Source organism: Anolis sagrei, chromosome 10 (genome assembly GCF_037176765.1).
Source record: "Anolis sagrei isolate rAnoSag1 chromosome 10, rAnoSag1.mat, whole genome shotgun sequence".
NCBI classification, from domain to species: domain Eukaryota; kingdom Metazoa; phylum Chordata; class Lepidosauria; order Squamata; family Dactyloidae; genus Anolis; species Anolis sagrei.
Window position 1 is genome coordinate 31567998 of NC_090030.1, and position 17042 is coordinate 31585039.

General features: G+C 45.9%; 2 protein-coding genes across 2 annotated transcripts in view; one reads left to right on the plus strand and one right to left on the minus strand.

Annotated features, from left to right (window-relative positions):
• Positions 1–13424, plus strand: part of LOC132763097 (pre-mRNA 3'-end-processing factor FIP1-like) — a 69918-nt gene extending 56494 nt beyond the window's left edge. The window contains exons 14-16 of the mRNA XM_067471674.1: positions 6364–6532; positions 9040–9201; positions 12307–13424. Coding sequence (XP_067327775.1) covers positions 6364–6532; positions 9040–9201; positions 12307–12439 — 464 coding nt within the window. The 3' untranslated portion in view covers positions 12440–13424. The remainder of the gene's footprint in view (positions 1–6363; positions 6533–9039; positions 9202–12306) is intronic.
• Positions 13425–14929: 1505 nt separating this feature from the next.
• LOC132763098 (ligand of Numb protein X 2-like) overlaps positions 14930–17042 on the minus strand; it is an 84742-nt gene continuing 82629 nt past the window's right edge. The window contains exon 11 of the mRNA XM_060756476.2: positions 14930–15440. Coding sequence (XP_060612459.2) covers positions 15305–15440 — 136 coding nt within the window. The 3' untranslated portion in view covers positions 14930–15304. The remainder of the gene's footprint in view (positions 15441–17042) is intronic.

Genomic DNA, 17042 nt, shown 5'->3' on the forward strand with positions numbered 1-17042 from the left:
TTCCAGGCTCAGCGATGAGTCCAAGATCACTCCCAAGCTGCGAACCTGCGTCTTCAGGGGGAGTGTGACCCCCATCTAACACAGGCTGTAACCCTATGCCCTGTTCGGCCTTACGACTGATCCTTATCCGATGCCCCCCCCCTTTTTTCCTCCAACATTTCGCCTTCAATTAAAGTAGCACTCCCCAACTCTCCCTCCATTCCTAATAAGTGAAAAAGGCAAGACAAGGAGGAAGATGTCAGAGTATTGAAGTTTGCCCGCGGAAGGATTGCTAGATCAGCAGACACTGTGTTCAAAATGAGGATTCTGCAAGCTTTCAGTTACAACAGAAAACTACGTTTTACTAAGTACATCTACACACGTCTATTCACAGCAAGCTACAGACAGGAACTCCTAGGCAAAAACAACAGTCTCTGAACATCTGCTTATCTGACTTCTGGCTGAGATCAGTTCCTCCCTCTTCTTCCCAGCCAGAGAACATGTTATCTCATTTCTGTCAAGGTTACATTTTCACTGCCTCAACACAGTATTTTCTTATATACAATTGAACAGAATAGAATCCATATTGAAATACATCTTAATCCATCTTGAATTACATAGAAGCACATTGAAAAAAACACATGCATAACTAAATAATCCTGACAGAATAGGAGGAGGGAGAAAAGGGGGAAAAGAAGCAGGACCGGAAGCGGAAGAGTCTTCCCTCCTTCCCTCTGTGGTTTCCACCCTGTTCTTCCACATCCGGGCACTTCCTTCTGGGCTGCTCTAGCCCCGAGGCGTTGCCTTGCCTTGACCCAGCGTTTCTCAATCTGGGGGTCGGAACCCCTGGGGGGGGGGGGGGGTTGTGAGAAGGGTGTCAGAGGAATCACCAAAACTATCAGAATCACAGTATTTTCTGTAGTTCATGGGGGTACTGTGCGGGAAGTTTGGCCCAATTCTATTGTTGGTGGGGTTCAGAATATGCTTTGATTGTAGGTGAACTATAAATCACCATCACTCTGGAATACTCTACCACCTGAAGTCCGTGCCTTGCGGGACTTATCAGCTTTCCACAGGGCATGTAAGACATACCTGTTTCGACAGGCCTTTGATTTTGGATATTGCTGTTTTTAAATTGTTTTAAATTGTTTTTAAATTGTGTTAGATTTTAGCCATTCTTGTAAGCCGCTCCGAGCCCCAGGGGAGTGGCAGCATATAAGTCTGAATAATAAATAAATAAATAAATAAATCCCAGCAACTGCAATTTCCAAATGTCAAGTTCTGTAAGACTGTAGGATCTATATAGCAATATTAAATAACCACTCACAAGTCGTCTTTGCTTTGAAATGGATATATTGCTTGTATCTCTGCAGCAAAGAAAGACACTACTGACGTTTTCCCACCACCACTTCCTTTTATACACCTTTCCTGCCCATCTCCCCCTCTTCTCAGTTTCCTTGTTAGAACTTGTTGCTTTACAAGTTCCAATACAAGGTTTCCAGCGTCCTCTGCTGGCTTCAAAATGTCACACAGAGAGAATTGATTCAGCCAGGATGATTCAGCCAGGATGTCAGGGAGAACCACTGCCTTAATTGTGAGGTTGTGAGGTTTGTCTGACCATGACTGAACACTAGAATTAAGTACAGTACAACTCTGTACCTACAGGACTAACTGCAGCTTCATCTACTTACAACCAACAAAATATGTCCTCTCCAGAATCCCTCGAGATCAGCATTTCTCAACCTGAGGGTTGGGACCCCTGGGTGGATGTCAGTGGGGTAACCAAAGACCATTAGAAAACAAGAGTATTTTCTGTTGGTCGTGGGGGTTCTGTATGGGAAGTTTGACCCAATTCTATCATTGGTGAGATTCAGAATGCTCTTTGGTTGTAGGTGAACTATAAATCCCAATAACTACAACTTCAAAATGTCAGGGGCTATTTTTCCCAAACTCCACCAGTGTTCACATTTGGGCATATTGAGTCTTCATGTAGAGTTTGGTCCAGAGCCATCATTGGTTGAGTCCACAGTGGTCTCTGGATGTAGGTGAACTACAACTCCAAAACCGGAGCCCCCGGTGGCGTAGTGGGTTAAACCCCTGTGCCAGCAGGACTGAAGACCGACAGGTCACAGGTTCGAATCCGGGGAGAGGCGGATGAGCTCCCTCTATCAGCTCCAGCTCCTCATACGGGGACATGAGAGAAGCCTCCCACAAGGATGATAAAAACATCAAATCATCCGGGCGTCCCCTGGGCAACGTCCTTGCAGACGGTCAATTCTCTCACACCAGAAGCGACTTGCAGTTTCTCAAGTCGCTCCTGACAAAAAACCAAAGGACACTGCCCATCAAACCCTTCCAGTATTTTCTGTTGGTCATGGGAGAACTGTGTGCCAAGTTTGGTTCAATTCCATCATTAGTGGCATTCAGAATGTTCTTTGATTGTAGGTGAACTATAAATCTCAGCAACTACAACTCCCAAATGACAAAATCATTTTTTTTTTGAGTGAAGAACATACATTGGGTTGCTAGGTGTCTTGTGTCCAAATTTGGTATCAATTCGTCCAGTGATTTTTGAGTTATGTTAATCCCACAAACGAACATTACATTTTTATGTATAGTTATTTCTTTGTGGTCAATCAGAAATCATGAAGCAAGTCTTTCAGATCTTTGCAGCAGTCATTTAGTGTTGGTGCATGAAAGCAGTACAGTAGAGTCTCGCTTATCCGACATAAGCGGGCCAACAGAATGTCGGATAAACACAAATGTCGGATAATACGGAGTCTCCTCCTGTTACCTGTCCAACATGGTGCTAGACACCTAGAATACTAAGAACAGAGACTCAAAGAGTTAAGTCAAGGTAATGCCTCGGGGCTAGAGAGGTCCAGCAGGAAGTGCCCGGATGCGGAAGAGGAGTGTGGGAATCACAGAAGGAAGGAGGGGGGGATGCTTCCACTTCTGCCTCTTTTCCCCCTTTCCTCCCTCCTCCTCATCTTGCTTTTTTCCCTTATTGGGAATGGAGAGAGAGTTGGGAAGCGCTCCTTTAATTGAAGGGGAAATGCTGGAGGAAAAAGGGGACGTTGGATAAGACGGAATGTCGGATAAGCGAAGGTTGGATAAGCAAGACTCTACTGTACATTAACTCAGAAAAGTCCCTTTCCCTTTTTCCCTTATTGGGAATGGAGAGAGAGTTGGGAAGCGCTCCTTTAATTGAAGGAGAAATGCTGGAGGAAAAAGGGGACGTTGGATAAGACGGAATGTCGGATAAGCGAAGGTCGAATAAGCAAGACCCTACTGCACATTAACTCAGAAAAGTCCCTTTCCCTTTTTCCCTTATTGAGAATGGAGAGAGAGTTGGGAAGCGCTCCTTTAATTGAAGGGGAAATGCTGGAGGAAAAAGGGGACGTTGGATAAGACGGAATGCCGGATAAGCGAAGGTCGGATAAGCAAGACTGTACTGTACATTAACTCAATAAAAGTCCCTTTCCCTTGGTTCAAAATTTTGAGAAAGTTCCTTTTTTGCATATGCATTATCTAGGGCCCTTGTGCTTATTAATAGATATGGTGTGCCATGAAGCCACTGTTTGCCAAAATGGACAACCCAAGTAGTGCCAAAGTAGTGTGTCATGGAGGACTTCTTACCTTTTGATGCTGGCGAATGTCACCTCATAATTCATCCATAGAGAGGGTGTCACACTTTACAGCCAATCCAACATTTTGTAGATTGAGATCTTCTGAGTACAAGGCTGATTGAATGATGGAGGGCATTGTATTGTCGAAGGCTTTCATGGCCAGAATCACTGGGTTGTTGTAGGTTTTTTCGGGCTATATGGCCATGTTCAAGAGGCATTCTCTCCTGACGTTTCGCCTGCACCTATGGCAGGCATCCTCAGAGGTTGTGAGGTTTGACTAACTGGCCATGACTGAACACTAGAATTAAGTACAGTACAACTCTGTACCTACAGGACTAACTGCAGCTTCATCTACTCACAACCAACAAAATATGTCCTCTCCAGAATCCCTCGAGATCAGCATTTCTCAACCTGGGGGTCGGGACCCCTGGGGTGGGTGTCAGAGGGGTCACCAAAGACCATCAGAAAACAGAGTATTTTCTGTTGGTCATGGGGGTTCTGTATGGGAAGTTTGACCCAATTCTATCATTGGTGGGATTCAGAATGCTCTTTGGTTGTAGGTGAACTATAAATCCCAATAACTACAACTTCCAAATGTCAAGGGCTATTTTTCCCAAAATCCACCACTGTTCACATTTGGGCATATTGATTATTTGTGCCAAGTTTGGTCCAGATCTATCATTGTTTGAGTCCACAGTGCTCTCTGGATGTAGCTGAACTACAACTCCCAAACTCAAGGCCAATGCCCACCAAACTCTTCCAGTATTTTCTGTTGGTCGTGGGAGTTCTGTGTGCCCAGTTTGGTTCAATTCCTTCACTGGTGGAGTTCAGAATGCTCTTTGATTGTAGGTGAACTCTAAATACCAGCAACTTCAACTCCCAATGTCAAGGGCTATTTTTCCCAAACTCCACTCCTGTTCACAGATCCATCATGGTTTGAGTCCACAGGGCCCTCTGTATGTATGTGAACTACAACTCCAAAACCCAAGATCAGTGCCCACCAAACTCTTCCAGTATTTTCTATTGGTCATGGGAGTTCTGTGTGCCTAGTTTGGTTCAATTCCTTTATTGGTGGAGATCAGAATGCTTTTTGATTGTAGGTGAACTATAAATCCCAGCAACGACAACTCCCAAATGACAAAATCAAAACACCAGTATTCAAATTTTTGGGTGTTTGTGCCAAATTTGGTCCAGTGAATGAAAATACATCCTGCATACCAAGTATTTACATTCATAAAATTCATAACAGTAGCAAAAGTATAGCTATGAAGTAGCAATGAAAATGATTGTATGTTTGGGGCTCACCACAAGATGAGGAACTGTATTAAGGGGTTGTGGCATTGGAAAGGTTGAGAAGCACTGCTCTAGGTCTTCCAGGTGACTCTATGGTGTTCTTCAGCTTGAAGCGACCATATAGATATCCTGGAGCAAATTCCTAGATTTGAATATTCTCAGATTTGATCTCTGGGAGTCTCTAGGTTCTCTGCTGCAACTTTATAATCAATCTGCCAAAGGTTCATCATGGAGTTTTGCTGAAAAACCTAGAGATGAACGTGGCTGTTCGGTGTATAATAGAGAAGGTGCTAGGGTGTCTCCCAATTAGCTCAGTGTTTTTAGCAGCTATCCTAGCTGGACAGTGTTTGTCTCTTTTCGTCTCCTCTAGAAAGGTGGGCACTTTCAAACCCTCATCATCTGACTCTTCTTTTTCCTCCAATTCCTGAGCGCTCCCCTGCTCCCCTTCCTCTTCCGAAGTTGAGGATAAACAGCTTCACTCTCACAGAGCCTCTTCTCGCACTAAACTTACACAGGAGCTTCTCATAGTAGCCTTTACACACAGCAGCCTTCACACTGGAGCTTTACGTACCAGGTCTTCAACCTGGAGCTTCTCTCACCAAAGCTTCTTACACCAGGTCTCTCTACACTGAGGCCTACTAACTCTGAGGCGTTCCCAAAATGAGGCAAACTAATACTGGAGCCTTTTCACACTGTGACCTCTCTCACACTGCATGTTGCAGTGCGCCACATGGGTCAAGGGACTCCTTTGTGCGCTTGCTTCTGTGATTTGTGGATGTTGGGGAACTCAGTGACAGGGCCTCTCCCAATTAGCTCAGAGTTTTTAGCAGCTATCCTAGCTGAACGCTGTCTGTGCTCTGTCTCTTTTCGTCTCTCTAGAAAGATGGGCACTTTCAAACCCCCAACATCTGACTCTTCTTCTCCCTCCAATTCCTGAGCGCTTCCCTGCTCCCCTTCCTCTTCCGAAGATGAGGAATCCCTAACATTTCTCATACAGATAAACAGCTTCACTCTCACAGAGCCTCTTCTCGCACTAAACTTACACAGGAGCTTCTCATAGTAGCCTTTACACACAGCAGCCTTCACACTGGAGCTTTATGCACCAGGTCTTCAACCTGGAACTTCTCTCACCGAAGGTTCTTACACCAGGCCTTTCAACACTGAGGCCTACTAACTCTGAGGCGTTCCCAAACTGAGGCAAACTAATACTGGAGCTTTCTCACACTGTGGCCTCTCTCACACTGCATGTTGCAGTGCGCCACATGGGTCAAGGGAATCCTTTGTGCGCCTGCTTCTGTGATTTGTGGATGTTGGGGAACACAGTGACAGGGCCTCTCCCAATTAGCTCAGAGTTTTTAGCAGCTATCCTAGCTGAACGCTGTCTGTGCTCTGTCCCTTTTCGTCTCTCTAGAAAGGTGGGCACTTTCAAACCCCCCATCATCTGACTCTTCCTTCTCCACAGATTCGGGTTTCATCAGCTACCCTCCCATTTCCACATCCCACACTCCCTGGGTGACGACGGTGGACAAAGGCTCCGGCGCTTCCGACGGTTGTCACTGGGAGTATTCCAACTCAAGGCGGGAGCGGGAACGGGACCGGGACCGGACCCCCACCACCAGCGAATACAACAAGTGAGTGTTGACTGGAACCCGATGGGACCAACGATGTGTAATGTGCACGAAAGCAGCCTTAACTGCAATCTGAGGATGTGATCCATCAGTGTTTTTCTGGGGTTGTTGTGAGTTTTCTGGGCTGTATGGCTATGTTCCAGAAGCATTCTCTCCTGACGTTTCGCCTGTATCTATGCAAGGCATCCTCAGAGGTTGGGAGGTCTGTTGGAAACTAGGAAAATCGGGTTTATATATCTGTGGAATAATGTCTAGGGTAGGAGAAGACTTCTAGAATCATAGAATCAGAGTTGGAAGAGACCTCATGAGTCATCCAGTCCAACCCCATTCTGCCAAGAAGCAGGAATATTGCATTCAAATCACCCCTGACAGATGGCCATCCAGCCTCTGTTTAAAAGCTTCCAAAGAAGGAGCCTCCACCACACTCCGGGGCAGAGAGTTCCACTGCTGAATGGCTCTCACAGTCAGGAAGTTCTTCCTCATGTTCAGATAGAATCTCCTCTTTTGTAGTTTGAAGCAATTAGGTTCTTGTGAGTTTTTTTGGGCTATATGGCCATGTTCTAGAGGCATTTCTCCTGACGTTTCGCCTGCATCTATGGCAAGCATCCTCAGAGGTAGTGAGGTCTATTGGAAATAGGAAAATGGGTTTATATATCTGTGGAATGACTGGGGTGGGGCAAAGAGCTCTTCCCTGCTGAAGCTAGGTGTGAATGTTTCAGCTGACTACCTTCATTAGCATTTGAAGGCCTGGCTGAGCCTGGGAAAATGTTTTGTTGAGAGGTGTTAAGATGTGCCTGGTTGTTTCCTCTCTGCTGTTTTGCTGTTGTAATTTTAGAGTTTTTTAATACTGGTAGCCAGATTTTGTTCATTTTCATGGTCTCTTCCTTTCTGTTGAAATTGTCCACATGCTTGTGGATTTCAATGGCTTCTCTGTGTAGTCTGACATGGTGGTTGTTGGTGTGGTCCAGCATTTTGTGTTCTCAAATCATATGCTGTGTCCAGGCTGGTTCATCAGGTGCTCTGCTATGGCTGACTTCTCTGGTTGAAGTAGTCTGCAGTGCCTTTCATGTTCCTTGATTCGTGTTTGGGCAATGCTGCTGCGTTGGGTGGTCCCTATGTAGACTTGTCCACAGCTGCATGGGATACGGTAGACTCCTGCAGAGGTGAGAGGATCCCTCTTTGCTGAACGTAGCAAAGGACAAGAGGAACGTAGCAAAGGACAAGGAGGTGAGCTTCGAAGATTCTTTTTGCACAACCTGCCAGGGCTTTCATAGTGCTTCTTTTTTAACCTGGGTGACGGTTGGAGTGATTTTTTTAACTAAGTGTGCCTGCTGATGTTCAATAAGGCAAGATCGGGTGGACATGAAGGGAGTGAAGACCCCCAACTCCACATATGATCTTAAACTCCAATTTTATTAGGGTGTAGCGAAATTGCTACTCTATGTTAAATTTTTGGTGTATAGCTCTATGTTTACATATGTCAGATAGGGAAGAATAGGCACAGACAGGGTAGCGACAGCAGAGATAGGATTCATTTGCATATGTGAAGCCGATTGGTCATCTGAAGATTAGCGTAGGCCCAGGATTTGAAAAGGCTACTAGGCCAAAATGACAGTTGGGGAGAGCAGAGCTGAACATTCCAAAGGGGCGGAGCCAATGTTTTGAAAGAGGCAGTTCGAGTGAGGGAGTTAAAAAATGAGAGTTAGGAACCTGTGTTTGAAGAGGATAGTTGGTTTTTGAGTGCCTGTTAGAAAGAAGCAGTAATGAAGATGTGTTAAAGATTTCTGATATAGAGAAGCAGTTAGTTAAATAGAGCTTGATGTTTAAGGAACATAAAGAAAGCCAGTGTTGCTTTAGTCAGAATATAATTTAACCAAGGGTGTGTAAAGCAAGTAGCATGTTTGTGAATGTGAAACATTGAAAGTCTATACAGAAAAGTAAACCAAGTAAATGATACTGACTGTAAGCCTCAAGATTGCAACAAAACACAAATGTAACCACAAGCGTTGGAGCCAGAAGTTATAAATAAACTGTGTTACTTGGTTATACACAAAAGTGTCTCATTGCCTGTGACATAAAGCACAAAGATTAAACAGCACACAGAAAGTCCCAGCCAATATAAAAGAAGAAACTGAATAAGTATAAGGCAGTAAAGAAGTTTATTTTTTTAATAAGGAAATAGTCTCCCTCCCTCGCCACAGGGGGTTTGCAATTCACAGAGTGTGTGCGTGATTATCCAAGGGTTTCATGGCTGGAATCACTGAGGTGTTGCAGGTTTTTCAGACTATATGGCCATGTATATGACTATATGACTATATGACACCGCAGTGAGTCGCCCCTGGGCTGAGAATTGCGGTATATAAGCGAAGTAAATAAAATGTTTTAGAAGCATTCTCTCCTGATGTTTTGCCTGCATCTGTGGCAAGCATCCTCAGAGGTTGTGAATGATTGATTTCCCCTTTCCTCAAAGTCTTTTCTCTGCTCAAGTGTGCTCCCTTCTCTCCTTGCAGCGACGACGAGAGGTACCGCTATTACAGCAGCCGGGAGCGCAACTACGATTTTGAGCGGGATTATCGGCGGAGTCGGGATCGCAGCCGTGAGAGGGAAGACCGCCACCGGGAGCGAAGGCACAGAGACAAAGAGGAGGGCAGCAAACACAAATCCTCGCGGCGGTAAGGCCTTCACACTTGAGAGCTCAGAAAGTGGTAGCAATACTGAGGATGTGGGGGTGGAGTATTTAAAGTCTTGGAATGTGTGGTTGTCTCGCAGCTCCAGGGGTTCTTGGATGAAACTGACTAACTGACTATCTTGACCCATCGCAGTCAGGTTTCAGATTGGGTCACGGAACTGAGACAGCCATAGTTGCCTTAGTGGATGATCTTTGCAGAGAGCTCGACAAGGGGAGTGTGTCCCTGTTGGTTCTCCTGGACCTCTCAGTGGCCTTCGATACTGAAGACCACGGTATCCTTCTGGGTCATCTTGCAGAGATGGGTCTCGGAGGTACTATTCTGCAGTGGCTCCCGTCCTTCCCCGAGGCTCGCTCTCAGAAGGTGTTGGGGGACACCTGCTTGGCCCCGCAGGGCTCAGTACTGTTCCCCATGTTGTTTAACATCTACACGAAGCCATTGGGTGAGATTATCCAGAGTTTTGGTGTTCGATGTCATCTGCACACAGATTTATTTATCGTGTCATCAGCAACCCGACATTTGTATTAAATTTTTAACAAAAACAAACAAACAAACAAAAATACAAAAGACACGGAGTTTGCAAGCTTGGTAGTTGATTAAATGTCCTTTGACCAGTATCTGGTGTTGCCGCAAGGAGGTCCTCCATTGTGCATGTGGCGGGGCTCAGGTTGCATTGCAGCAGGTGGTCAGTGGTTTGCTCTTCTCCACACTCGCATGTCGTGGATTCCACTTTGTGGCCCCATTTCTTAAGGTTGGCTCTGCATCTCGTGGTGCCAGAGCGCAGTCTGTTCAGTGCCTTCCAAGTCGCCCAGTCTTCTGTGTGACCAGGGGGGAGTCTCTCATTTGGTATTAGCTATTGATTGAGGTTCTGGCTTTGAGCCTGCCACTTTTGGACTCTCGCTTGCCACTTTTGGACTCTGTAGATTTAGAAAACTATTTCAACGAGTGTCTCTGTAGATGTTAGAAAACTATGTCTTGATTTAAGTCGTTGACGTGCTGGCTGATACCCAAACGGGATGAGCTGGAGATGTCACTGCCTTGGTCCTTTCACTATTGGTTGCTACTTCCCGGCGGATGTCAGGTGGTGCAATACCGGCTAAGCAGTGTAATTTCTCCAGTGGTGTGGGGCGCAGACACCCTGTGATAATGCGGCATGTCTCATTAAGAGCCACATCCACTGTTTTAGCATGGTGAGATGTGTTCCACACTGGGCATGCATACTCAGCAGCAGAGTAGCAGAGTGCAAGGGCAGATGTCTTCACTGTGTCTGGTTGTGATCCCCAGGTTGTGCCAGTCAGCTTTCGTATGACATTGTTTCTAGCACCCACTTTTTGCTTGATGTTCAGCAGTGCTTCTTGTAGGTCAGAGGACGGTCCAGAGTGACTCCTAGGTCTTTGGGTATGCTGCAATGCTCCAGTGGGATTCCTTCCCAGGTAATAATCCTCAGAGCTCGGGATGCTTGTCTGTTCTTAAGGTGAAAGGCACATGTCTGTGTTTTAGATGGGTTGGGGATCAGCTGGTTTTCCCTGTAATAGGCAGTAAGAGCACCTAGAGCTTTGGAGAGCTTCTGTTCAACCATCTCAAAGCTCCCTGTTTGAGCGGTAATGGCACGATCATCAGCACAGATGAAGCTCTCTGTCCCTTCTGGCAGTGGCTGGTCATTTGTGTAGATGTTGAACATGGATGGGGCAAGCACGCCCCCCTGAGACAGGCCGTTCTTCAGTTTCCGCCATCTGCTTCTCTGGCCCTGGAACTCAACAAAGAAGCTCCTGTTTTGTAGCAGGTTTCCTATGAGGCGGGTGAGGTGGTCGTCCTTTGTGAGATTATACATTTTTCTCGGGAGGAGGCGGTGGTTTACAGTCTCATAAGCCGCTGACAGGTCTATGAAGACAGCTCCTGTGATCTGCTGCCTTTATGCCATCACTCATAAAAACATGTCTGTGTTTTCCCTTCGGGGTGAAAAGGGTGGAATATAAATGTTTTAATTTTTTTAAAAAAATCATGGAGGAATACTGTAGCAATACTGAGGATGTGAAGCCTGACTTGGCCACGGTAGTCCACGCTCTGGTTACATCCCGTTTAGACTACTGCAACGCTCTCTACGTGGGGTTTACTTTGAAGACGGCTCGGAAGCTCCAACTAGTCCAACGCTCGGCAGCCATGATTTTAACAGGAGCGGAGCGCAGGGAGCATACAACCCCCCTGTTGCGCCAACTCCGCTGGCTACCGATTTGCTACCGGGCTGAATTCAAAGTGCTGGTGTTGGCCTTTAAAGCCCTAAACGGTTCCGGCCCAAGCTACCTATCCGACCGCATCTCTGCCTATGAACCCACCAGGACTTTGAGATCTTCCGGGGAGGCCCTGCTCTCGATTCCGCCAGCTTCACAAGCATGGCTGGCGGGGACGAGAGATAGGGCCTTCTCGGTGGTGGCCCCGCGGCTGTGGAACGCCCTTCCCACGGACATTAGACTAGCTCCATCACTAATGGTATTCTGCAAAAAAGTGAAAACCTGGTTGTTCGAATAGTCAGTGCAATGAATGTAATGAACATAGGAACATAGGAATGGAACAATGGATAATGGATATGGATCATGTTTTTAGTGATGAGACACTCATGAATGGCTATTGGTGTTAATTGTATGTTGTTGTTAATTGTATACTTTTCTATAATCTGTCATGATGTTAACTGTTTTTTATACAGTGTGATGGTAGCATTGAATTTTTGCTGTTCTTGTTGTTAACCGCTGTGAGTCGCCTAAGGGCTGAGAACAGTGGTATACAAATAAAGTAAATAAATAAATAAAATAAATAAATAAATGTGGGGGTGCAGTATTTAAAGTATGTTTCTTTTAGGTTCTTGTGGGTTTTTTCGGGCTATAGAGCCATGTTCTAGAGGCATTTCTCCTGACGTTTCGCCTGCATCTATGGCAAGCATCCTCACTACCTCTGAGGATGCTTGCCATAGATGCAGGCGAAACGTCAGGAGAAATGCCTCTAGAACATGGCTCTATAGCCCGAAAAAACCCACAAGAACCTAGTGATTCCAGCCATGAAAGCCTTCGACAATATGTTTCTTTTCTCCGATTTTAGCAAGCAACACGAGAGCGAAGAAGGGGAGACCCACCGGCGCCACAAGCACAAAAAGAACAAGCGGAGTAAGGAGGAGAAGGAGGCCAATGAGGACGGCACCCCAGAAGGAAATGGACAGGACTCCAAAGAGTAGCCGATTCGCGTTCCAAGGACAGTCGGAGCACTTCTCCAACCAGACCGCCCGCCTCCTGCAATTTCTGAAGGACTTCTTTGTATTTTCTGAGAAAATAATGGCCAAGATGGTGGGAACGCAGGTTGCCCTCACAAAAGCCAAACCAGACTTCCAGGAGAGTGAGAAAAAAAATGGACAAAGCACCGAACTCTTCCTTGTGCGGGCGAAACTCCGCCGTGTCAGATCCTATGGCTTCTGATAGGAGACCGCTTAAGCTTCAAGTCCGGAGCAATATCCGATCTTAAAGAAGACGGACAGTGAATGCACCATGGAGCCACTTGGAAGAGGAACGTCGGGATCTCCGACAGCCCATTTCTTTCCCTTACTCACTCCTCCTCATTTCGCTCAAGGAAAGTGATCATTCACGACGGGCACAGGTTTGTACGAGACGCACACTTTTACTCCGGGAACTCGACATCCGCAGGATCTGATACGAGTTCAGTGGGCCGCCTTGCTAAACTATTCAACGGGAACGCAATCATGGAAAGCTTGCCTTAAGTAGTTGAACGCAAACTATTTACGGTGGCTGCCAAAAGCAACCTCGTTTGGTCCAACGAGGATCGACGTTTCCAGTTCGTACGTCACTGACACACTTTTCGTAGCCCTTCCAACACTAAGCCTAGCCATAGTCTACGTTGTTTTTGTTTTGAAATAAACAAGAACGCACGCTCAGACCCTGAATACATAAAACACCCACTTTGCGCGCATCCCTTCTTTTTAAATTATCTTCCACCTTTTGCCGGAAATATTTAAAAAAAAGCACTTCTGAAATTTGTTTGAACTTTATATATTTTTTTTGTTGTTATTGTAGTCATGCAAGTCTGAGTGTTCGTATGAAGCTAACGAATTTGGAAACTTGAGCCAGGATGTTCGTACGCTATCATGGTGCAGTGAATGGGTCCGTAACAGGAAAACATGTGGGAAATAAAGCAATTCTTTTTGAAAACATGGGTGATTTAATAATAATAATAAACTTCATTTAATACTCGCTTGGGGACCCGGCACTGCCCAGGTTATTTGAGAAAGGAATTGTTTATCAAGGTTGGTCTTTATCAGTTATTTATATGGCTCGCAGTGCTCTCAGGGACTCAGTGAAGGTACTGCGAGTCCCATCGTCCATGGTCCATCCTCCTCCAAACCTCACCAAGATGTAGAGTAGGTCTTGGGTCAATGATACTGGAGAAAATGGTATCGTCTTCTCTAGGTGACCTCCTGGACCAGCCCACGCCAGAGCTCCCTGTTGGCCATCACCACCCCCAGCTCCTTCAAGGTCAATCCAGTCACTTCAAGGATGTCATCCACCCATTTTGCCCTTGGTCAGCCCCTCTTCCTTTTTCCTTCCATTTTCCCCAGCATCATTCCCTTCTCTAAGCTTTCCTGTCTTCTCATGATGTGGCCTGGTTAAGATAGATGTCAAATAACTATACATAATGCAGCGCAAGCTTCACTTTCTCTAAACCAGCATTTCTCAACCTGGGGATCACAAGGGGGTTTCAAAGGTGTCACCAAAGACCATCAGAAAAGATATAATTCTTCTGGTCTTAGGAACCCCTTTGGCAGAGAAGGCTGAAGACTCCAAGCAGGGAGGGGAGAGCAGGCATGCTTGGCGCATGGTGCGCATGTGCGGGTGAGGGAGAGGTTGTGAGGTTGGAGGGAGGCTTGTGCCAGTGAGTCCCCTCAAGGTGTGTGTGTGTGTGGGGGGGGGGGGATTCTGTGTGCCAAGTTTGGCTCAATTCTATCATTGGTGGGGTTCAGAAAGCTCTTTGATTGTAGGTGAACTATAAATCCCAGCAACTACAACTCCCAAATGTCAAGGTCTGTTTTCCCCAAACTTCACTGTTCACATTTGGTCATATTGAGTATTTGTGCCAAGTTTGGTCCAGATCTATCATTGTTTGTCCACAGCGCTCTGGATGTAGATGAACTACAACTCCAAAATGTCAATGCCCACCAAACCCTTCCAGTGTTTTCTGTTGATCATGGGAGTTCTGTGTGCCAAATTTGGTTGAATTCCATCATTGGTGGAGTTTCAGAATGCACTTTGATTGCAGGTGAACTATAAATCCCAGCAACTACAACTCCCAAATGACAAAATTAATCCTCCCCAACCTCCACCATTATTCAAATGTGGGCATATTGGATATTTGTGCAAATTTGGTCCAGTGAATTAAAATACATCCTGCACATCAGATATTTGCATTGCATAACAGGAGCAAAATGACACTTAGGAAGTAGCAACGAAAGTAATGTTATGGTTGGGGGTCACCACAACATGAGAGAGTGTATTAAGGGGTTGCAGTATTAGGAAGGCTGGGAACAAAAACACAATAGTTTTTTAGGAAGCAGAACTGAAAACATGGAAGCAGGCATATTTGCAACTCTCTCCCCAAAACAATGGAAGTCCCATTCAACCAACCTGAAACAGCGCCAACAAATGCGGTGGGACGGACCTTTAAAAGTTGTTTGTTGAATTTATTAATCAATATCTTCCAAAGTTACTTATCTGCCGACAGAAGGGCCATAACCTTACAGAACTTTACTTGCAATCATTAGAACAGGGAAGCTGTGGCTCAGAGTTCGCATGTTCAGCGAATGAGGAGGAAGGGGGAAAAGGGATCGCAAAACAATAGGAAATTGCTCAGAGAAGTGCAGTTTTCATCTCCCAAAGTGAGTCTTCAATCAGAGTCTATCAACAAACTAATATTTCTGGTTTTTGATTAAGAGGAGAATTCTCCCGGTGAAGGATTTTAAGCTAGTTCATTGTTTCCTTGGTAAGTTCAGGCCTTGAGGTAGCCCCCTGATTAGATGTGCTCCCGAGGAGACCACTTACACAAGGGTGCCAGGCCAAGACACCACCGTGAGCGCCACTTTATTCCGCTGCTCCTTCAGCATGGGAATCAGCTCCCCGTTGCTCATCCCTACCGCCGACACTCCGTTGACGGCCACGATTTCATCCCCGCACCTGGCCAAGACAAAAAGCACCACCACTGTTAGTGTTTCGCAGTTGACGTGTCCCCTGCGCTACATCTAAAGAAACTGTGTTCAACACACCATTGCGTTCAACACCCTGAGTGTCCAATGCTATATATATATATATATGCCATGAATAATCCAATAATTTCCAGTGCAAGAGTTCACCTCAGTGTGAGTGAGGCATCAGTCTGACAGAGGTATCAGTTTGAGAGGAGCCTCAGTGTGCGAAGGCTCCAGTGGTAATTTGCCTCAGTGTGGGAACGCCGCAGAAATAGTAGGCCTCAGTGTGTGAGAGGCCTGGTGTGAGAAGCTTCGGTGCAACAAGCCCCAGGTTGAAGACCTGGTGTGTAAAGCTCCAGTTGAAGGCTGCTGTGTGTAAAGGCTACTATGAGAAGCTCCTGCATATGTTTAGTGTGAGAAGAGGCTCTGTGAGAGTGAAGCTGTTTATCTGTATGCGAAACGTTAGGGATTCCTCATTTTCGGAAGAGGAGCAGGGAAGTGACCAGGAATTGGGGGGAGAAGAGGAGTGAGACGATGAGGTTTTGAAAGTGCCCACCTTTCTAGAGAGACAAAAAGAGACAGAGCACAGATGGCGTTCAGCCAGAATAGCTGCTAAAAATGCTGAACTAATTGGGAGACGCCCTAGCACCTCCTAAAAACGCTGAGCTAATTGGGAGAAGCCCTAGCACCTACATTGACAGCCACAATTTCATCCCCGCACCTGGCCAAGACAAAAAGCACTGACGCTGTTAGTGTATCGCGGTTGATGTGTCCCTTGTGCTACATCTAAAGAAACTGCGTTGAACACACCATTGTATTGGGCCGTGGGAGCACACACCCTGAGAGTCCAATGCTATATAATCATAGAATCAAACAGTTGGAAGAGACCTCCTGGGCCATCCAGTCCAACCCCATTCTGCCAAGAAGCAGGAATATTGCATTCAAATCACTCCTGACAGATGGCCATCCAGCCTCTGTTTAAAAGCTTCCAAAGAAGGAGCCTCCACCACACTCCAGGGCAGAGAGTTCCACTGCTGAATGGCTCTCACAGTCAGGAAGTTCTTCCTCATGTTCAGATGGAATCTCCTCTCTTGTAGTTTGAAGCCATTGTTCCGCGTCCTCGTCTCCAGGGAAGCAGAGAACAAGTTTGCTCCCTCCTACCTGTGGCTTCCTCTCACATATTTATACATGGCTATCATATCCCCTCTCAGCCTTCTCTTCTTCAGGCTAAACATGCCCAGCTCCTTAAGCCGCTCCTCATTGGGCTTGTTCTCCAGACCTTTTATCATTTTAGTCGCTCTCCTCTGGACACATTCCAGCTTGTCAATATCTCTCTTGAATTGTGGTGCCCAGAATTGGACACAATATTCCAGGTGGAATGAATAATGCCATGAATGCCATGGAATGCCATGAATAATCCAATAATTTCCAGTGCAAGAGCTACGTCAAATGTGTCAGAAATATTAAAAATTAACGAGGTATTTTTAATTACAAAAATGTGAGACACGCACTGAAAGGGTTAAATGGATGCAATGAGTCAGGTGTGCTTGTAGCTTATCGGAAATCTCGAGACGTGTCTGACCGAACACGG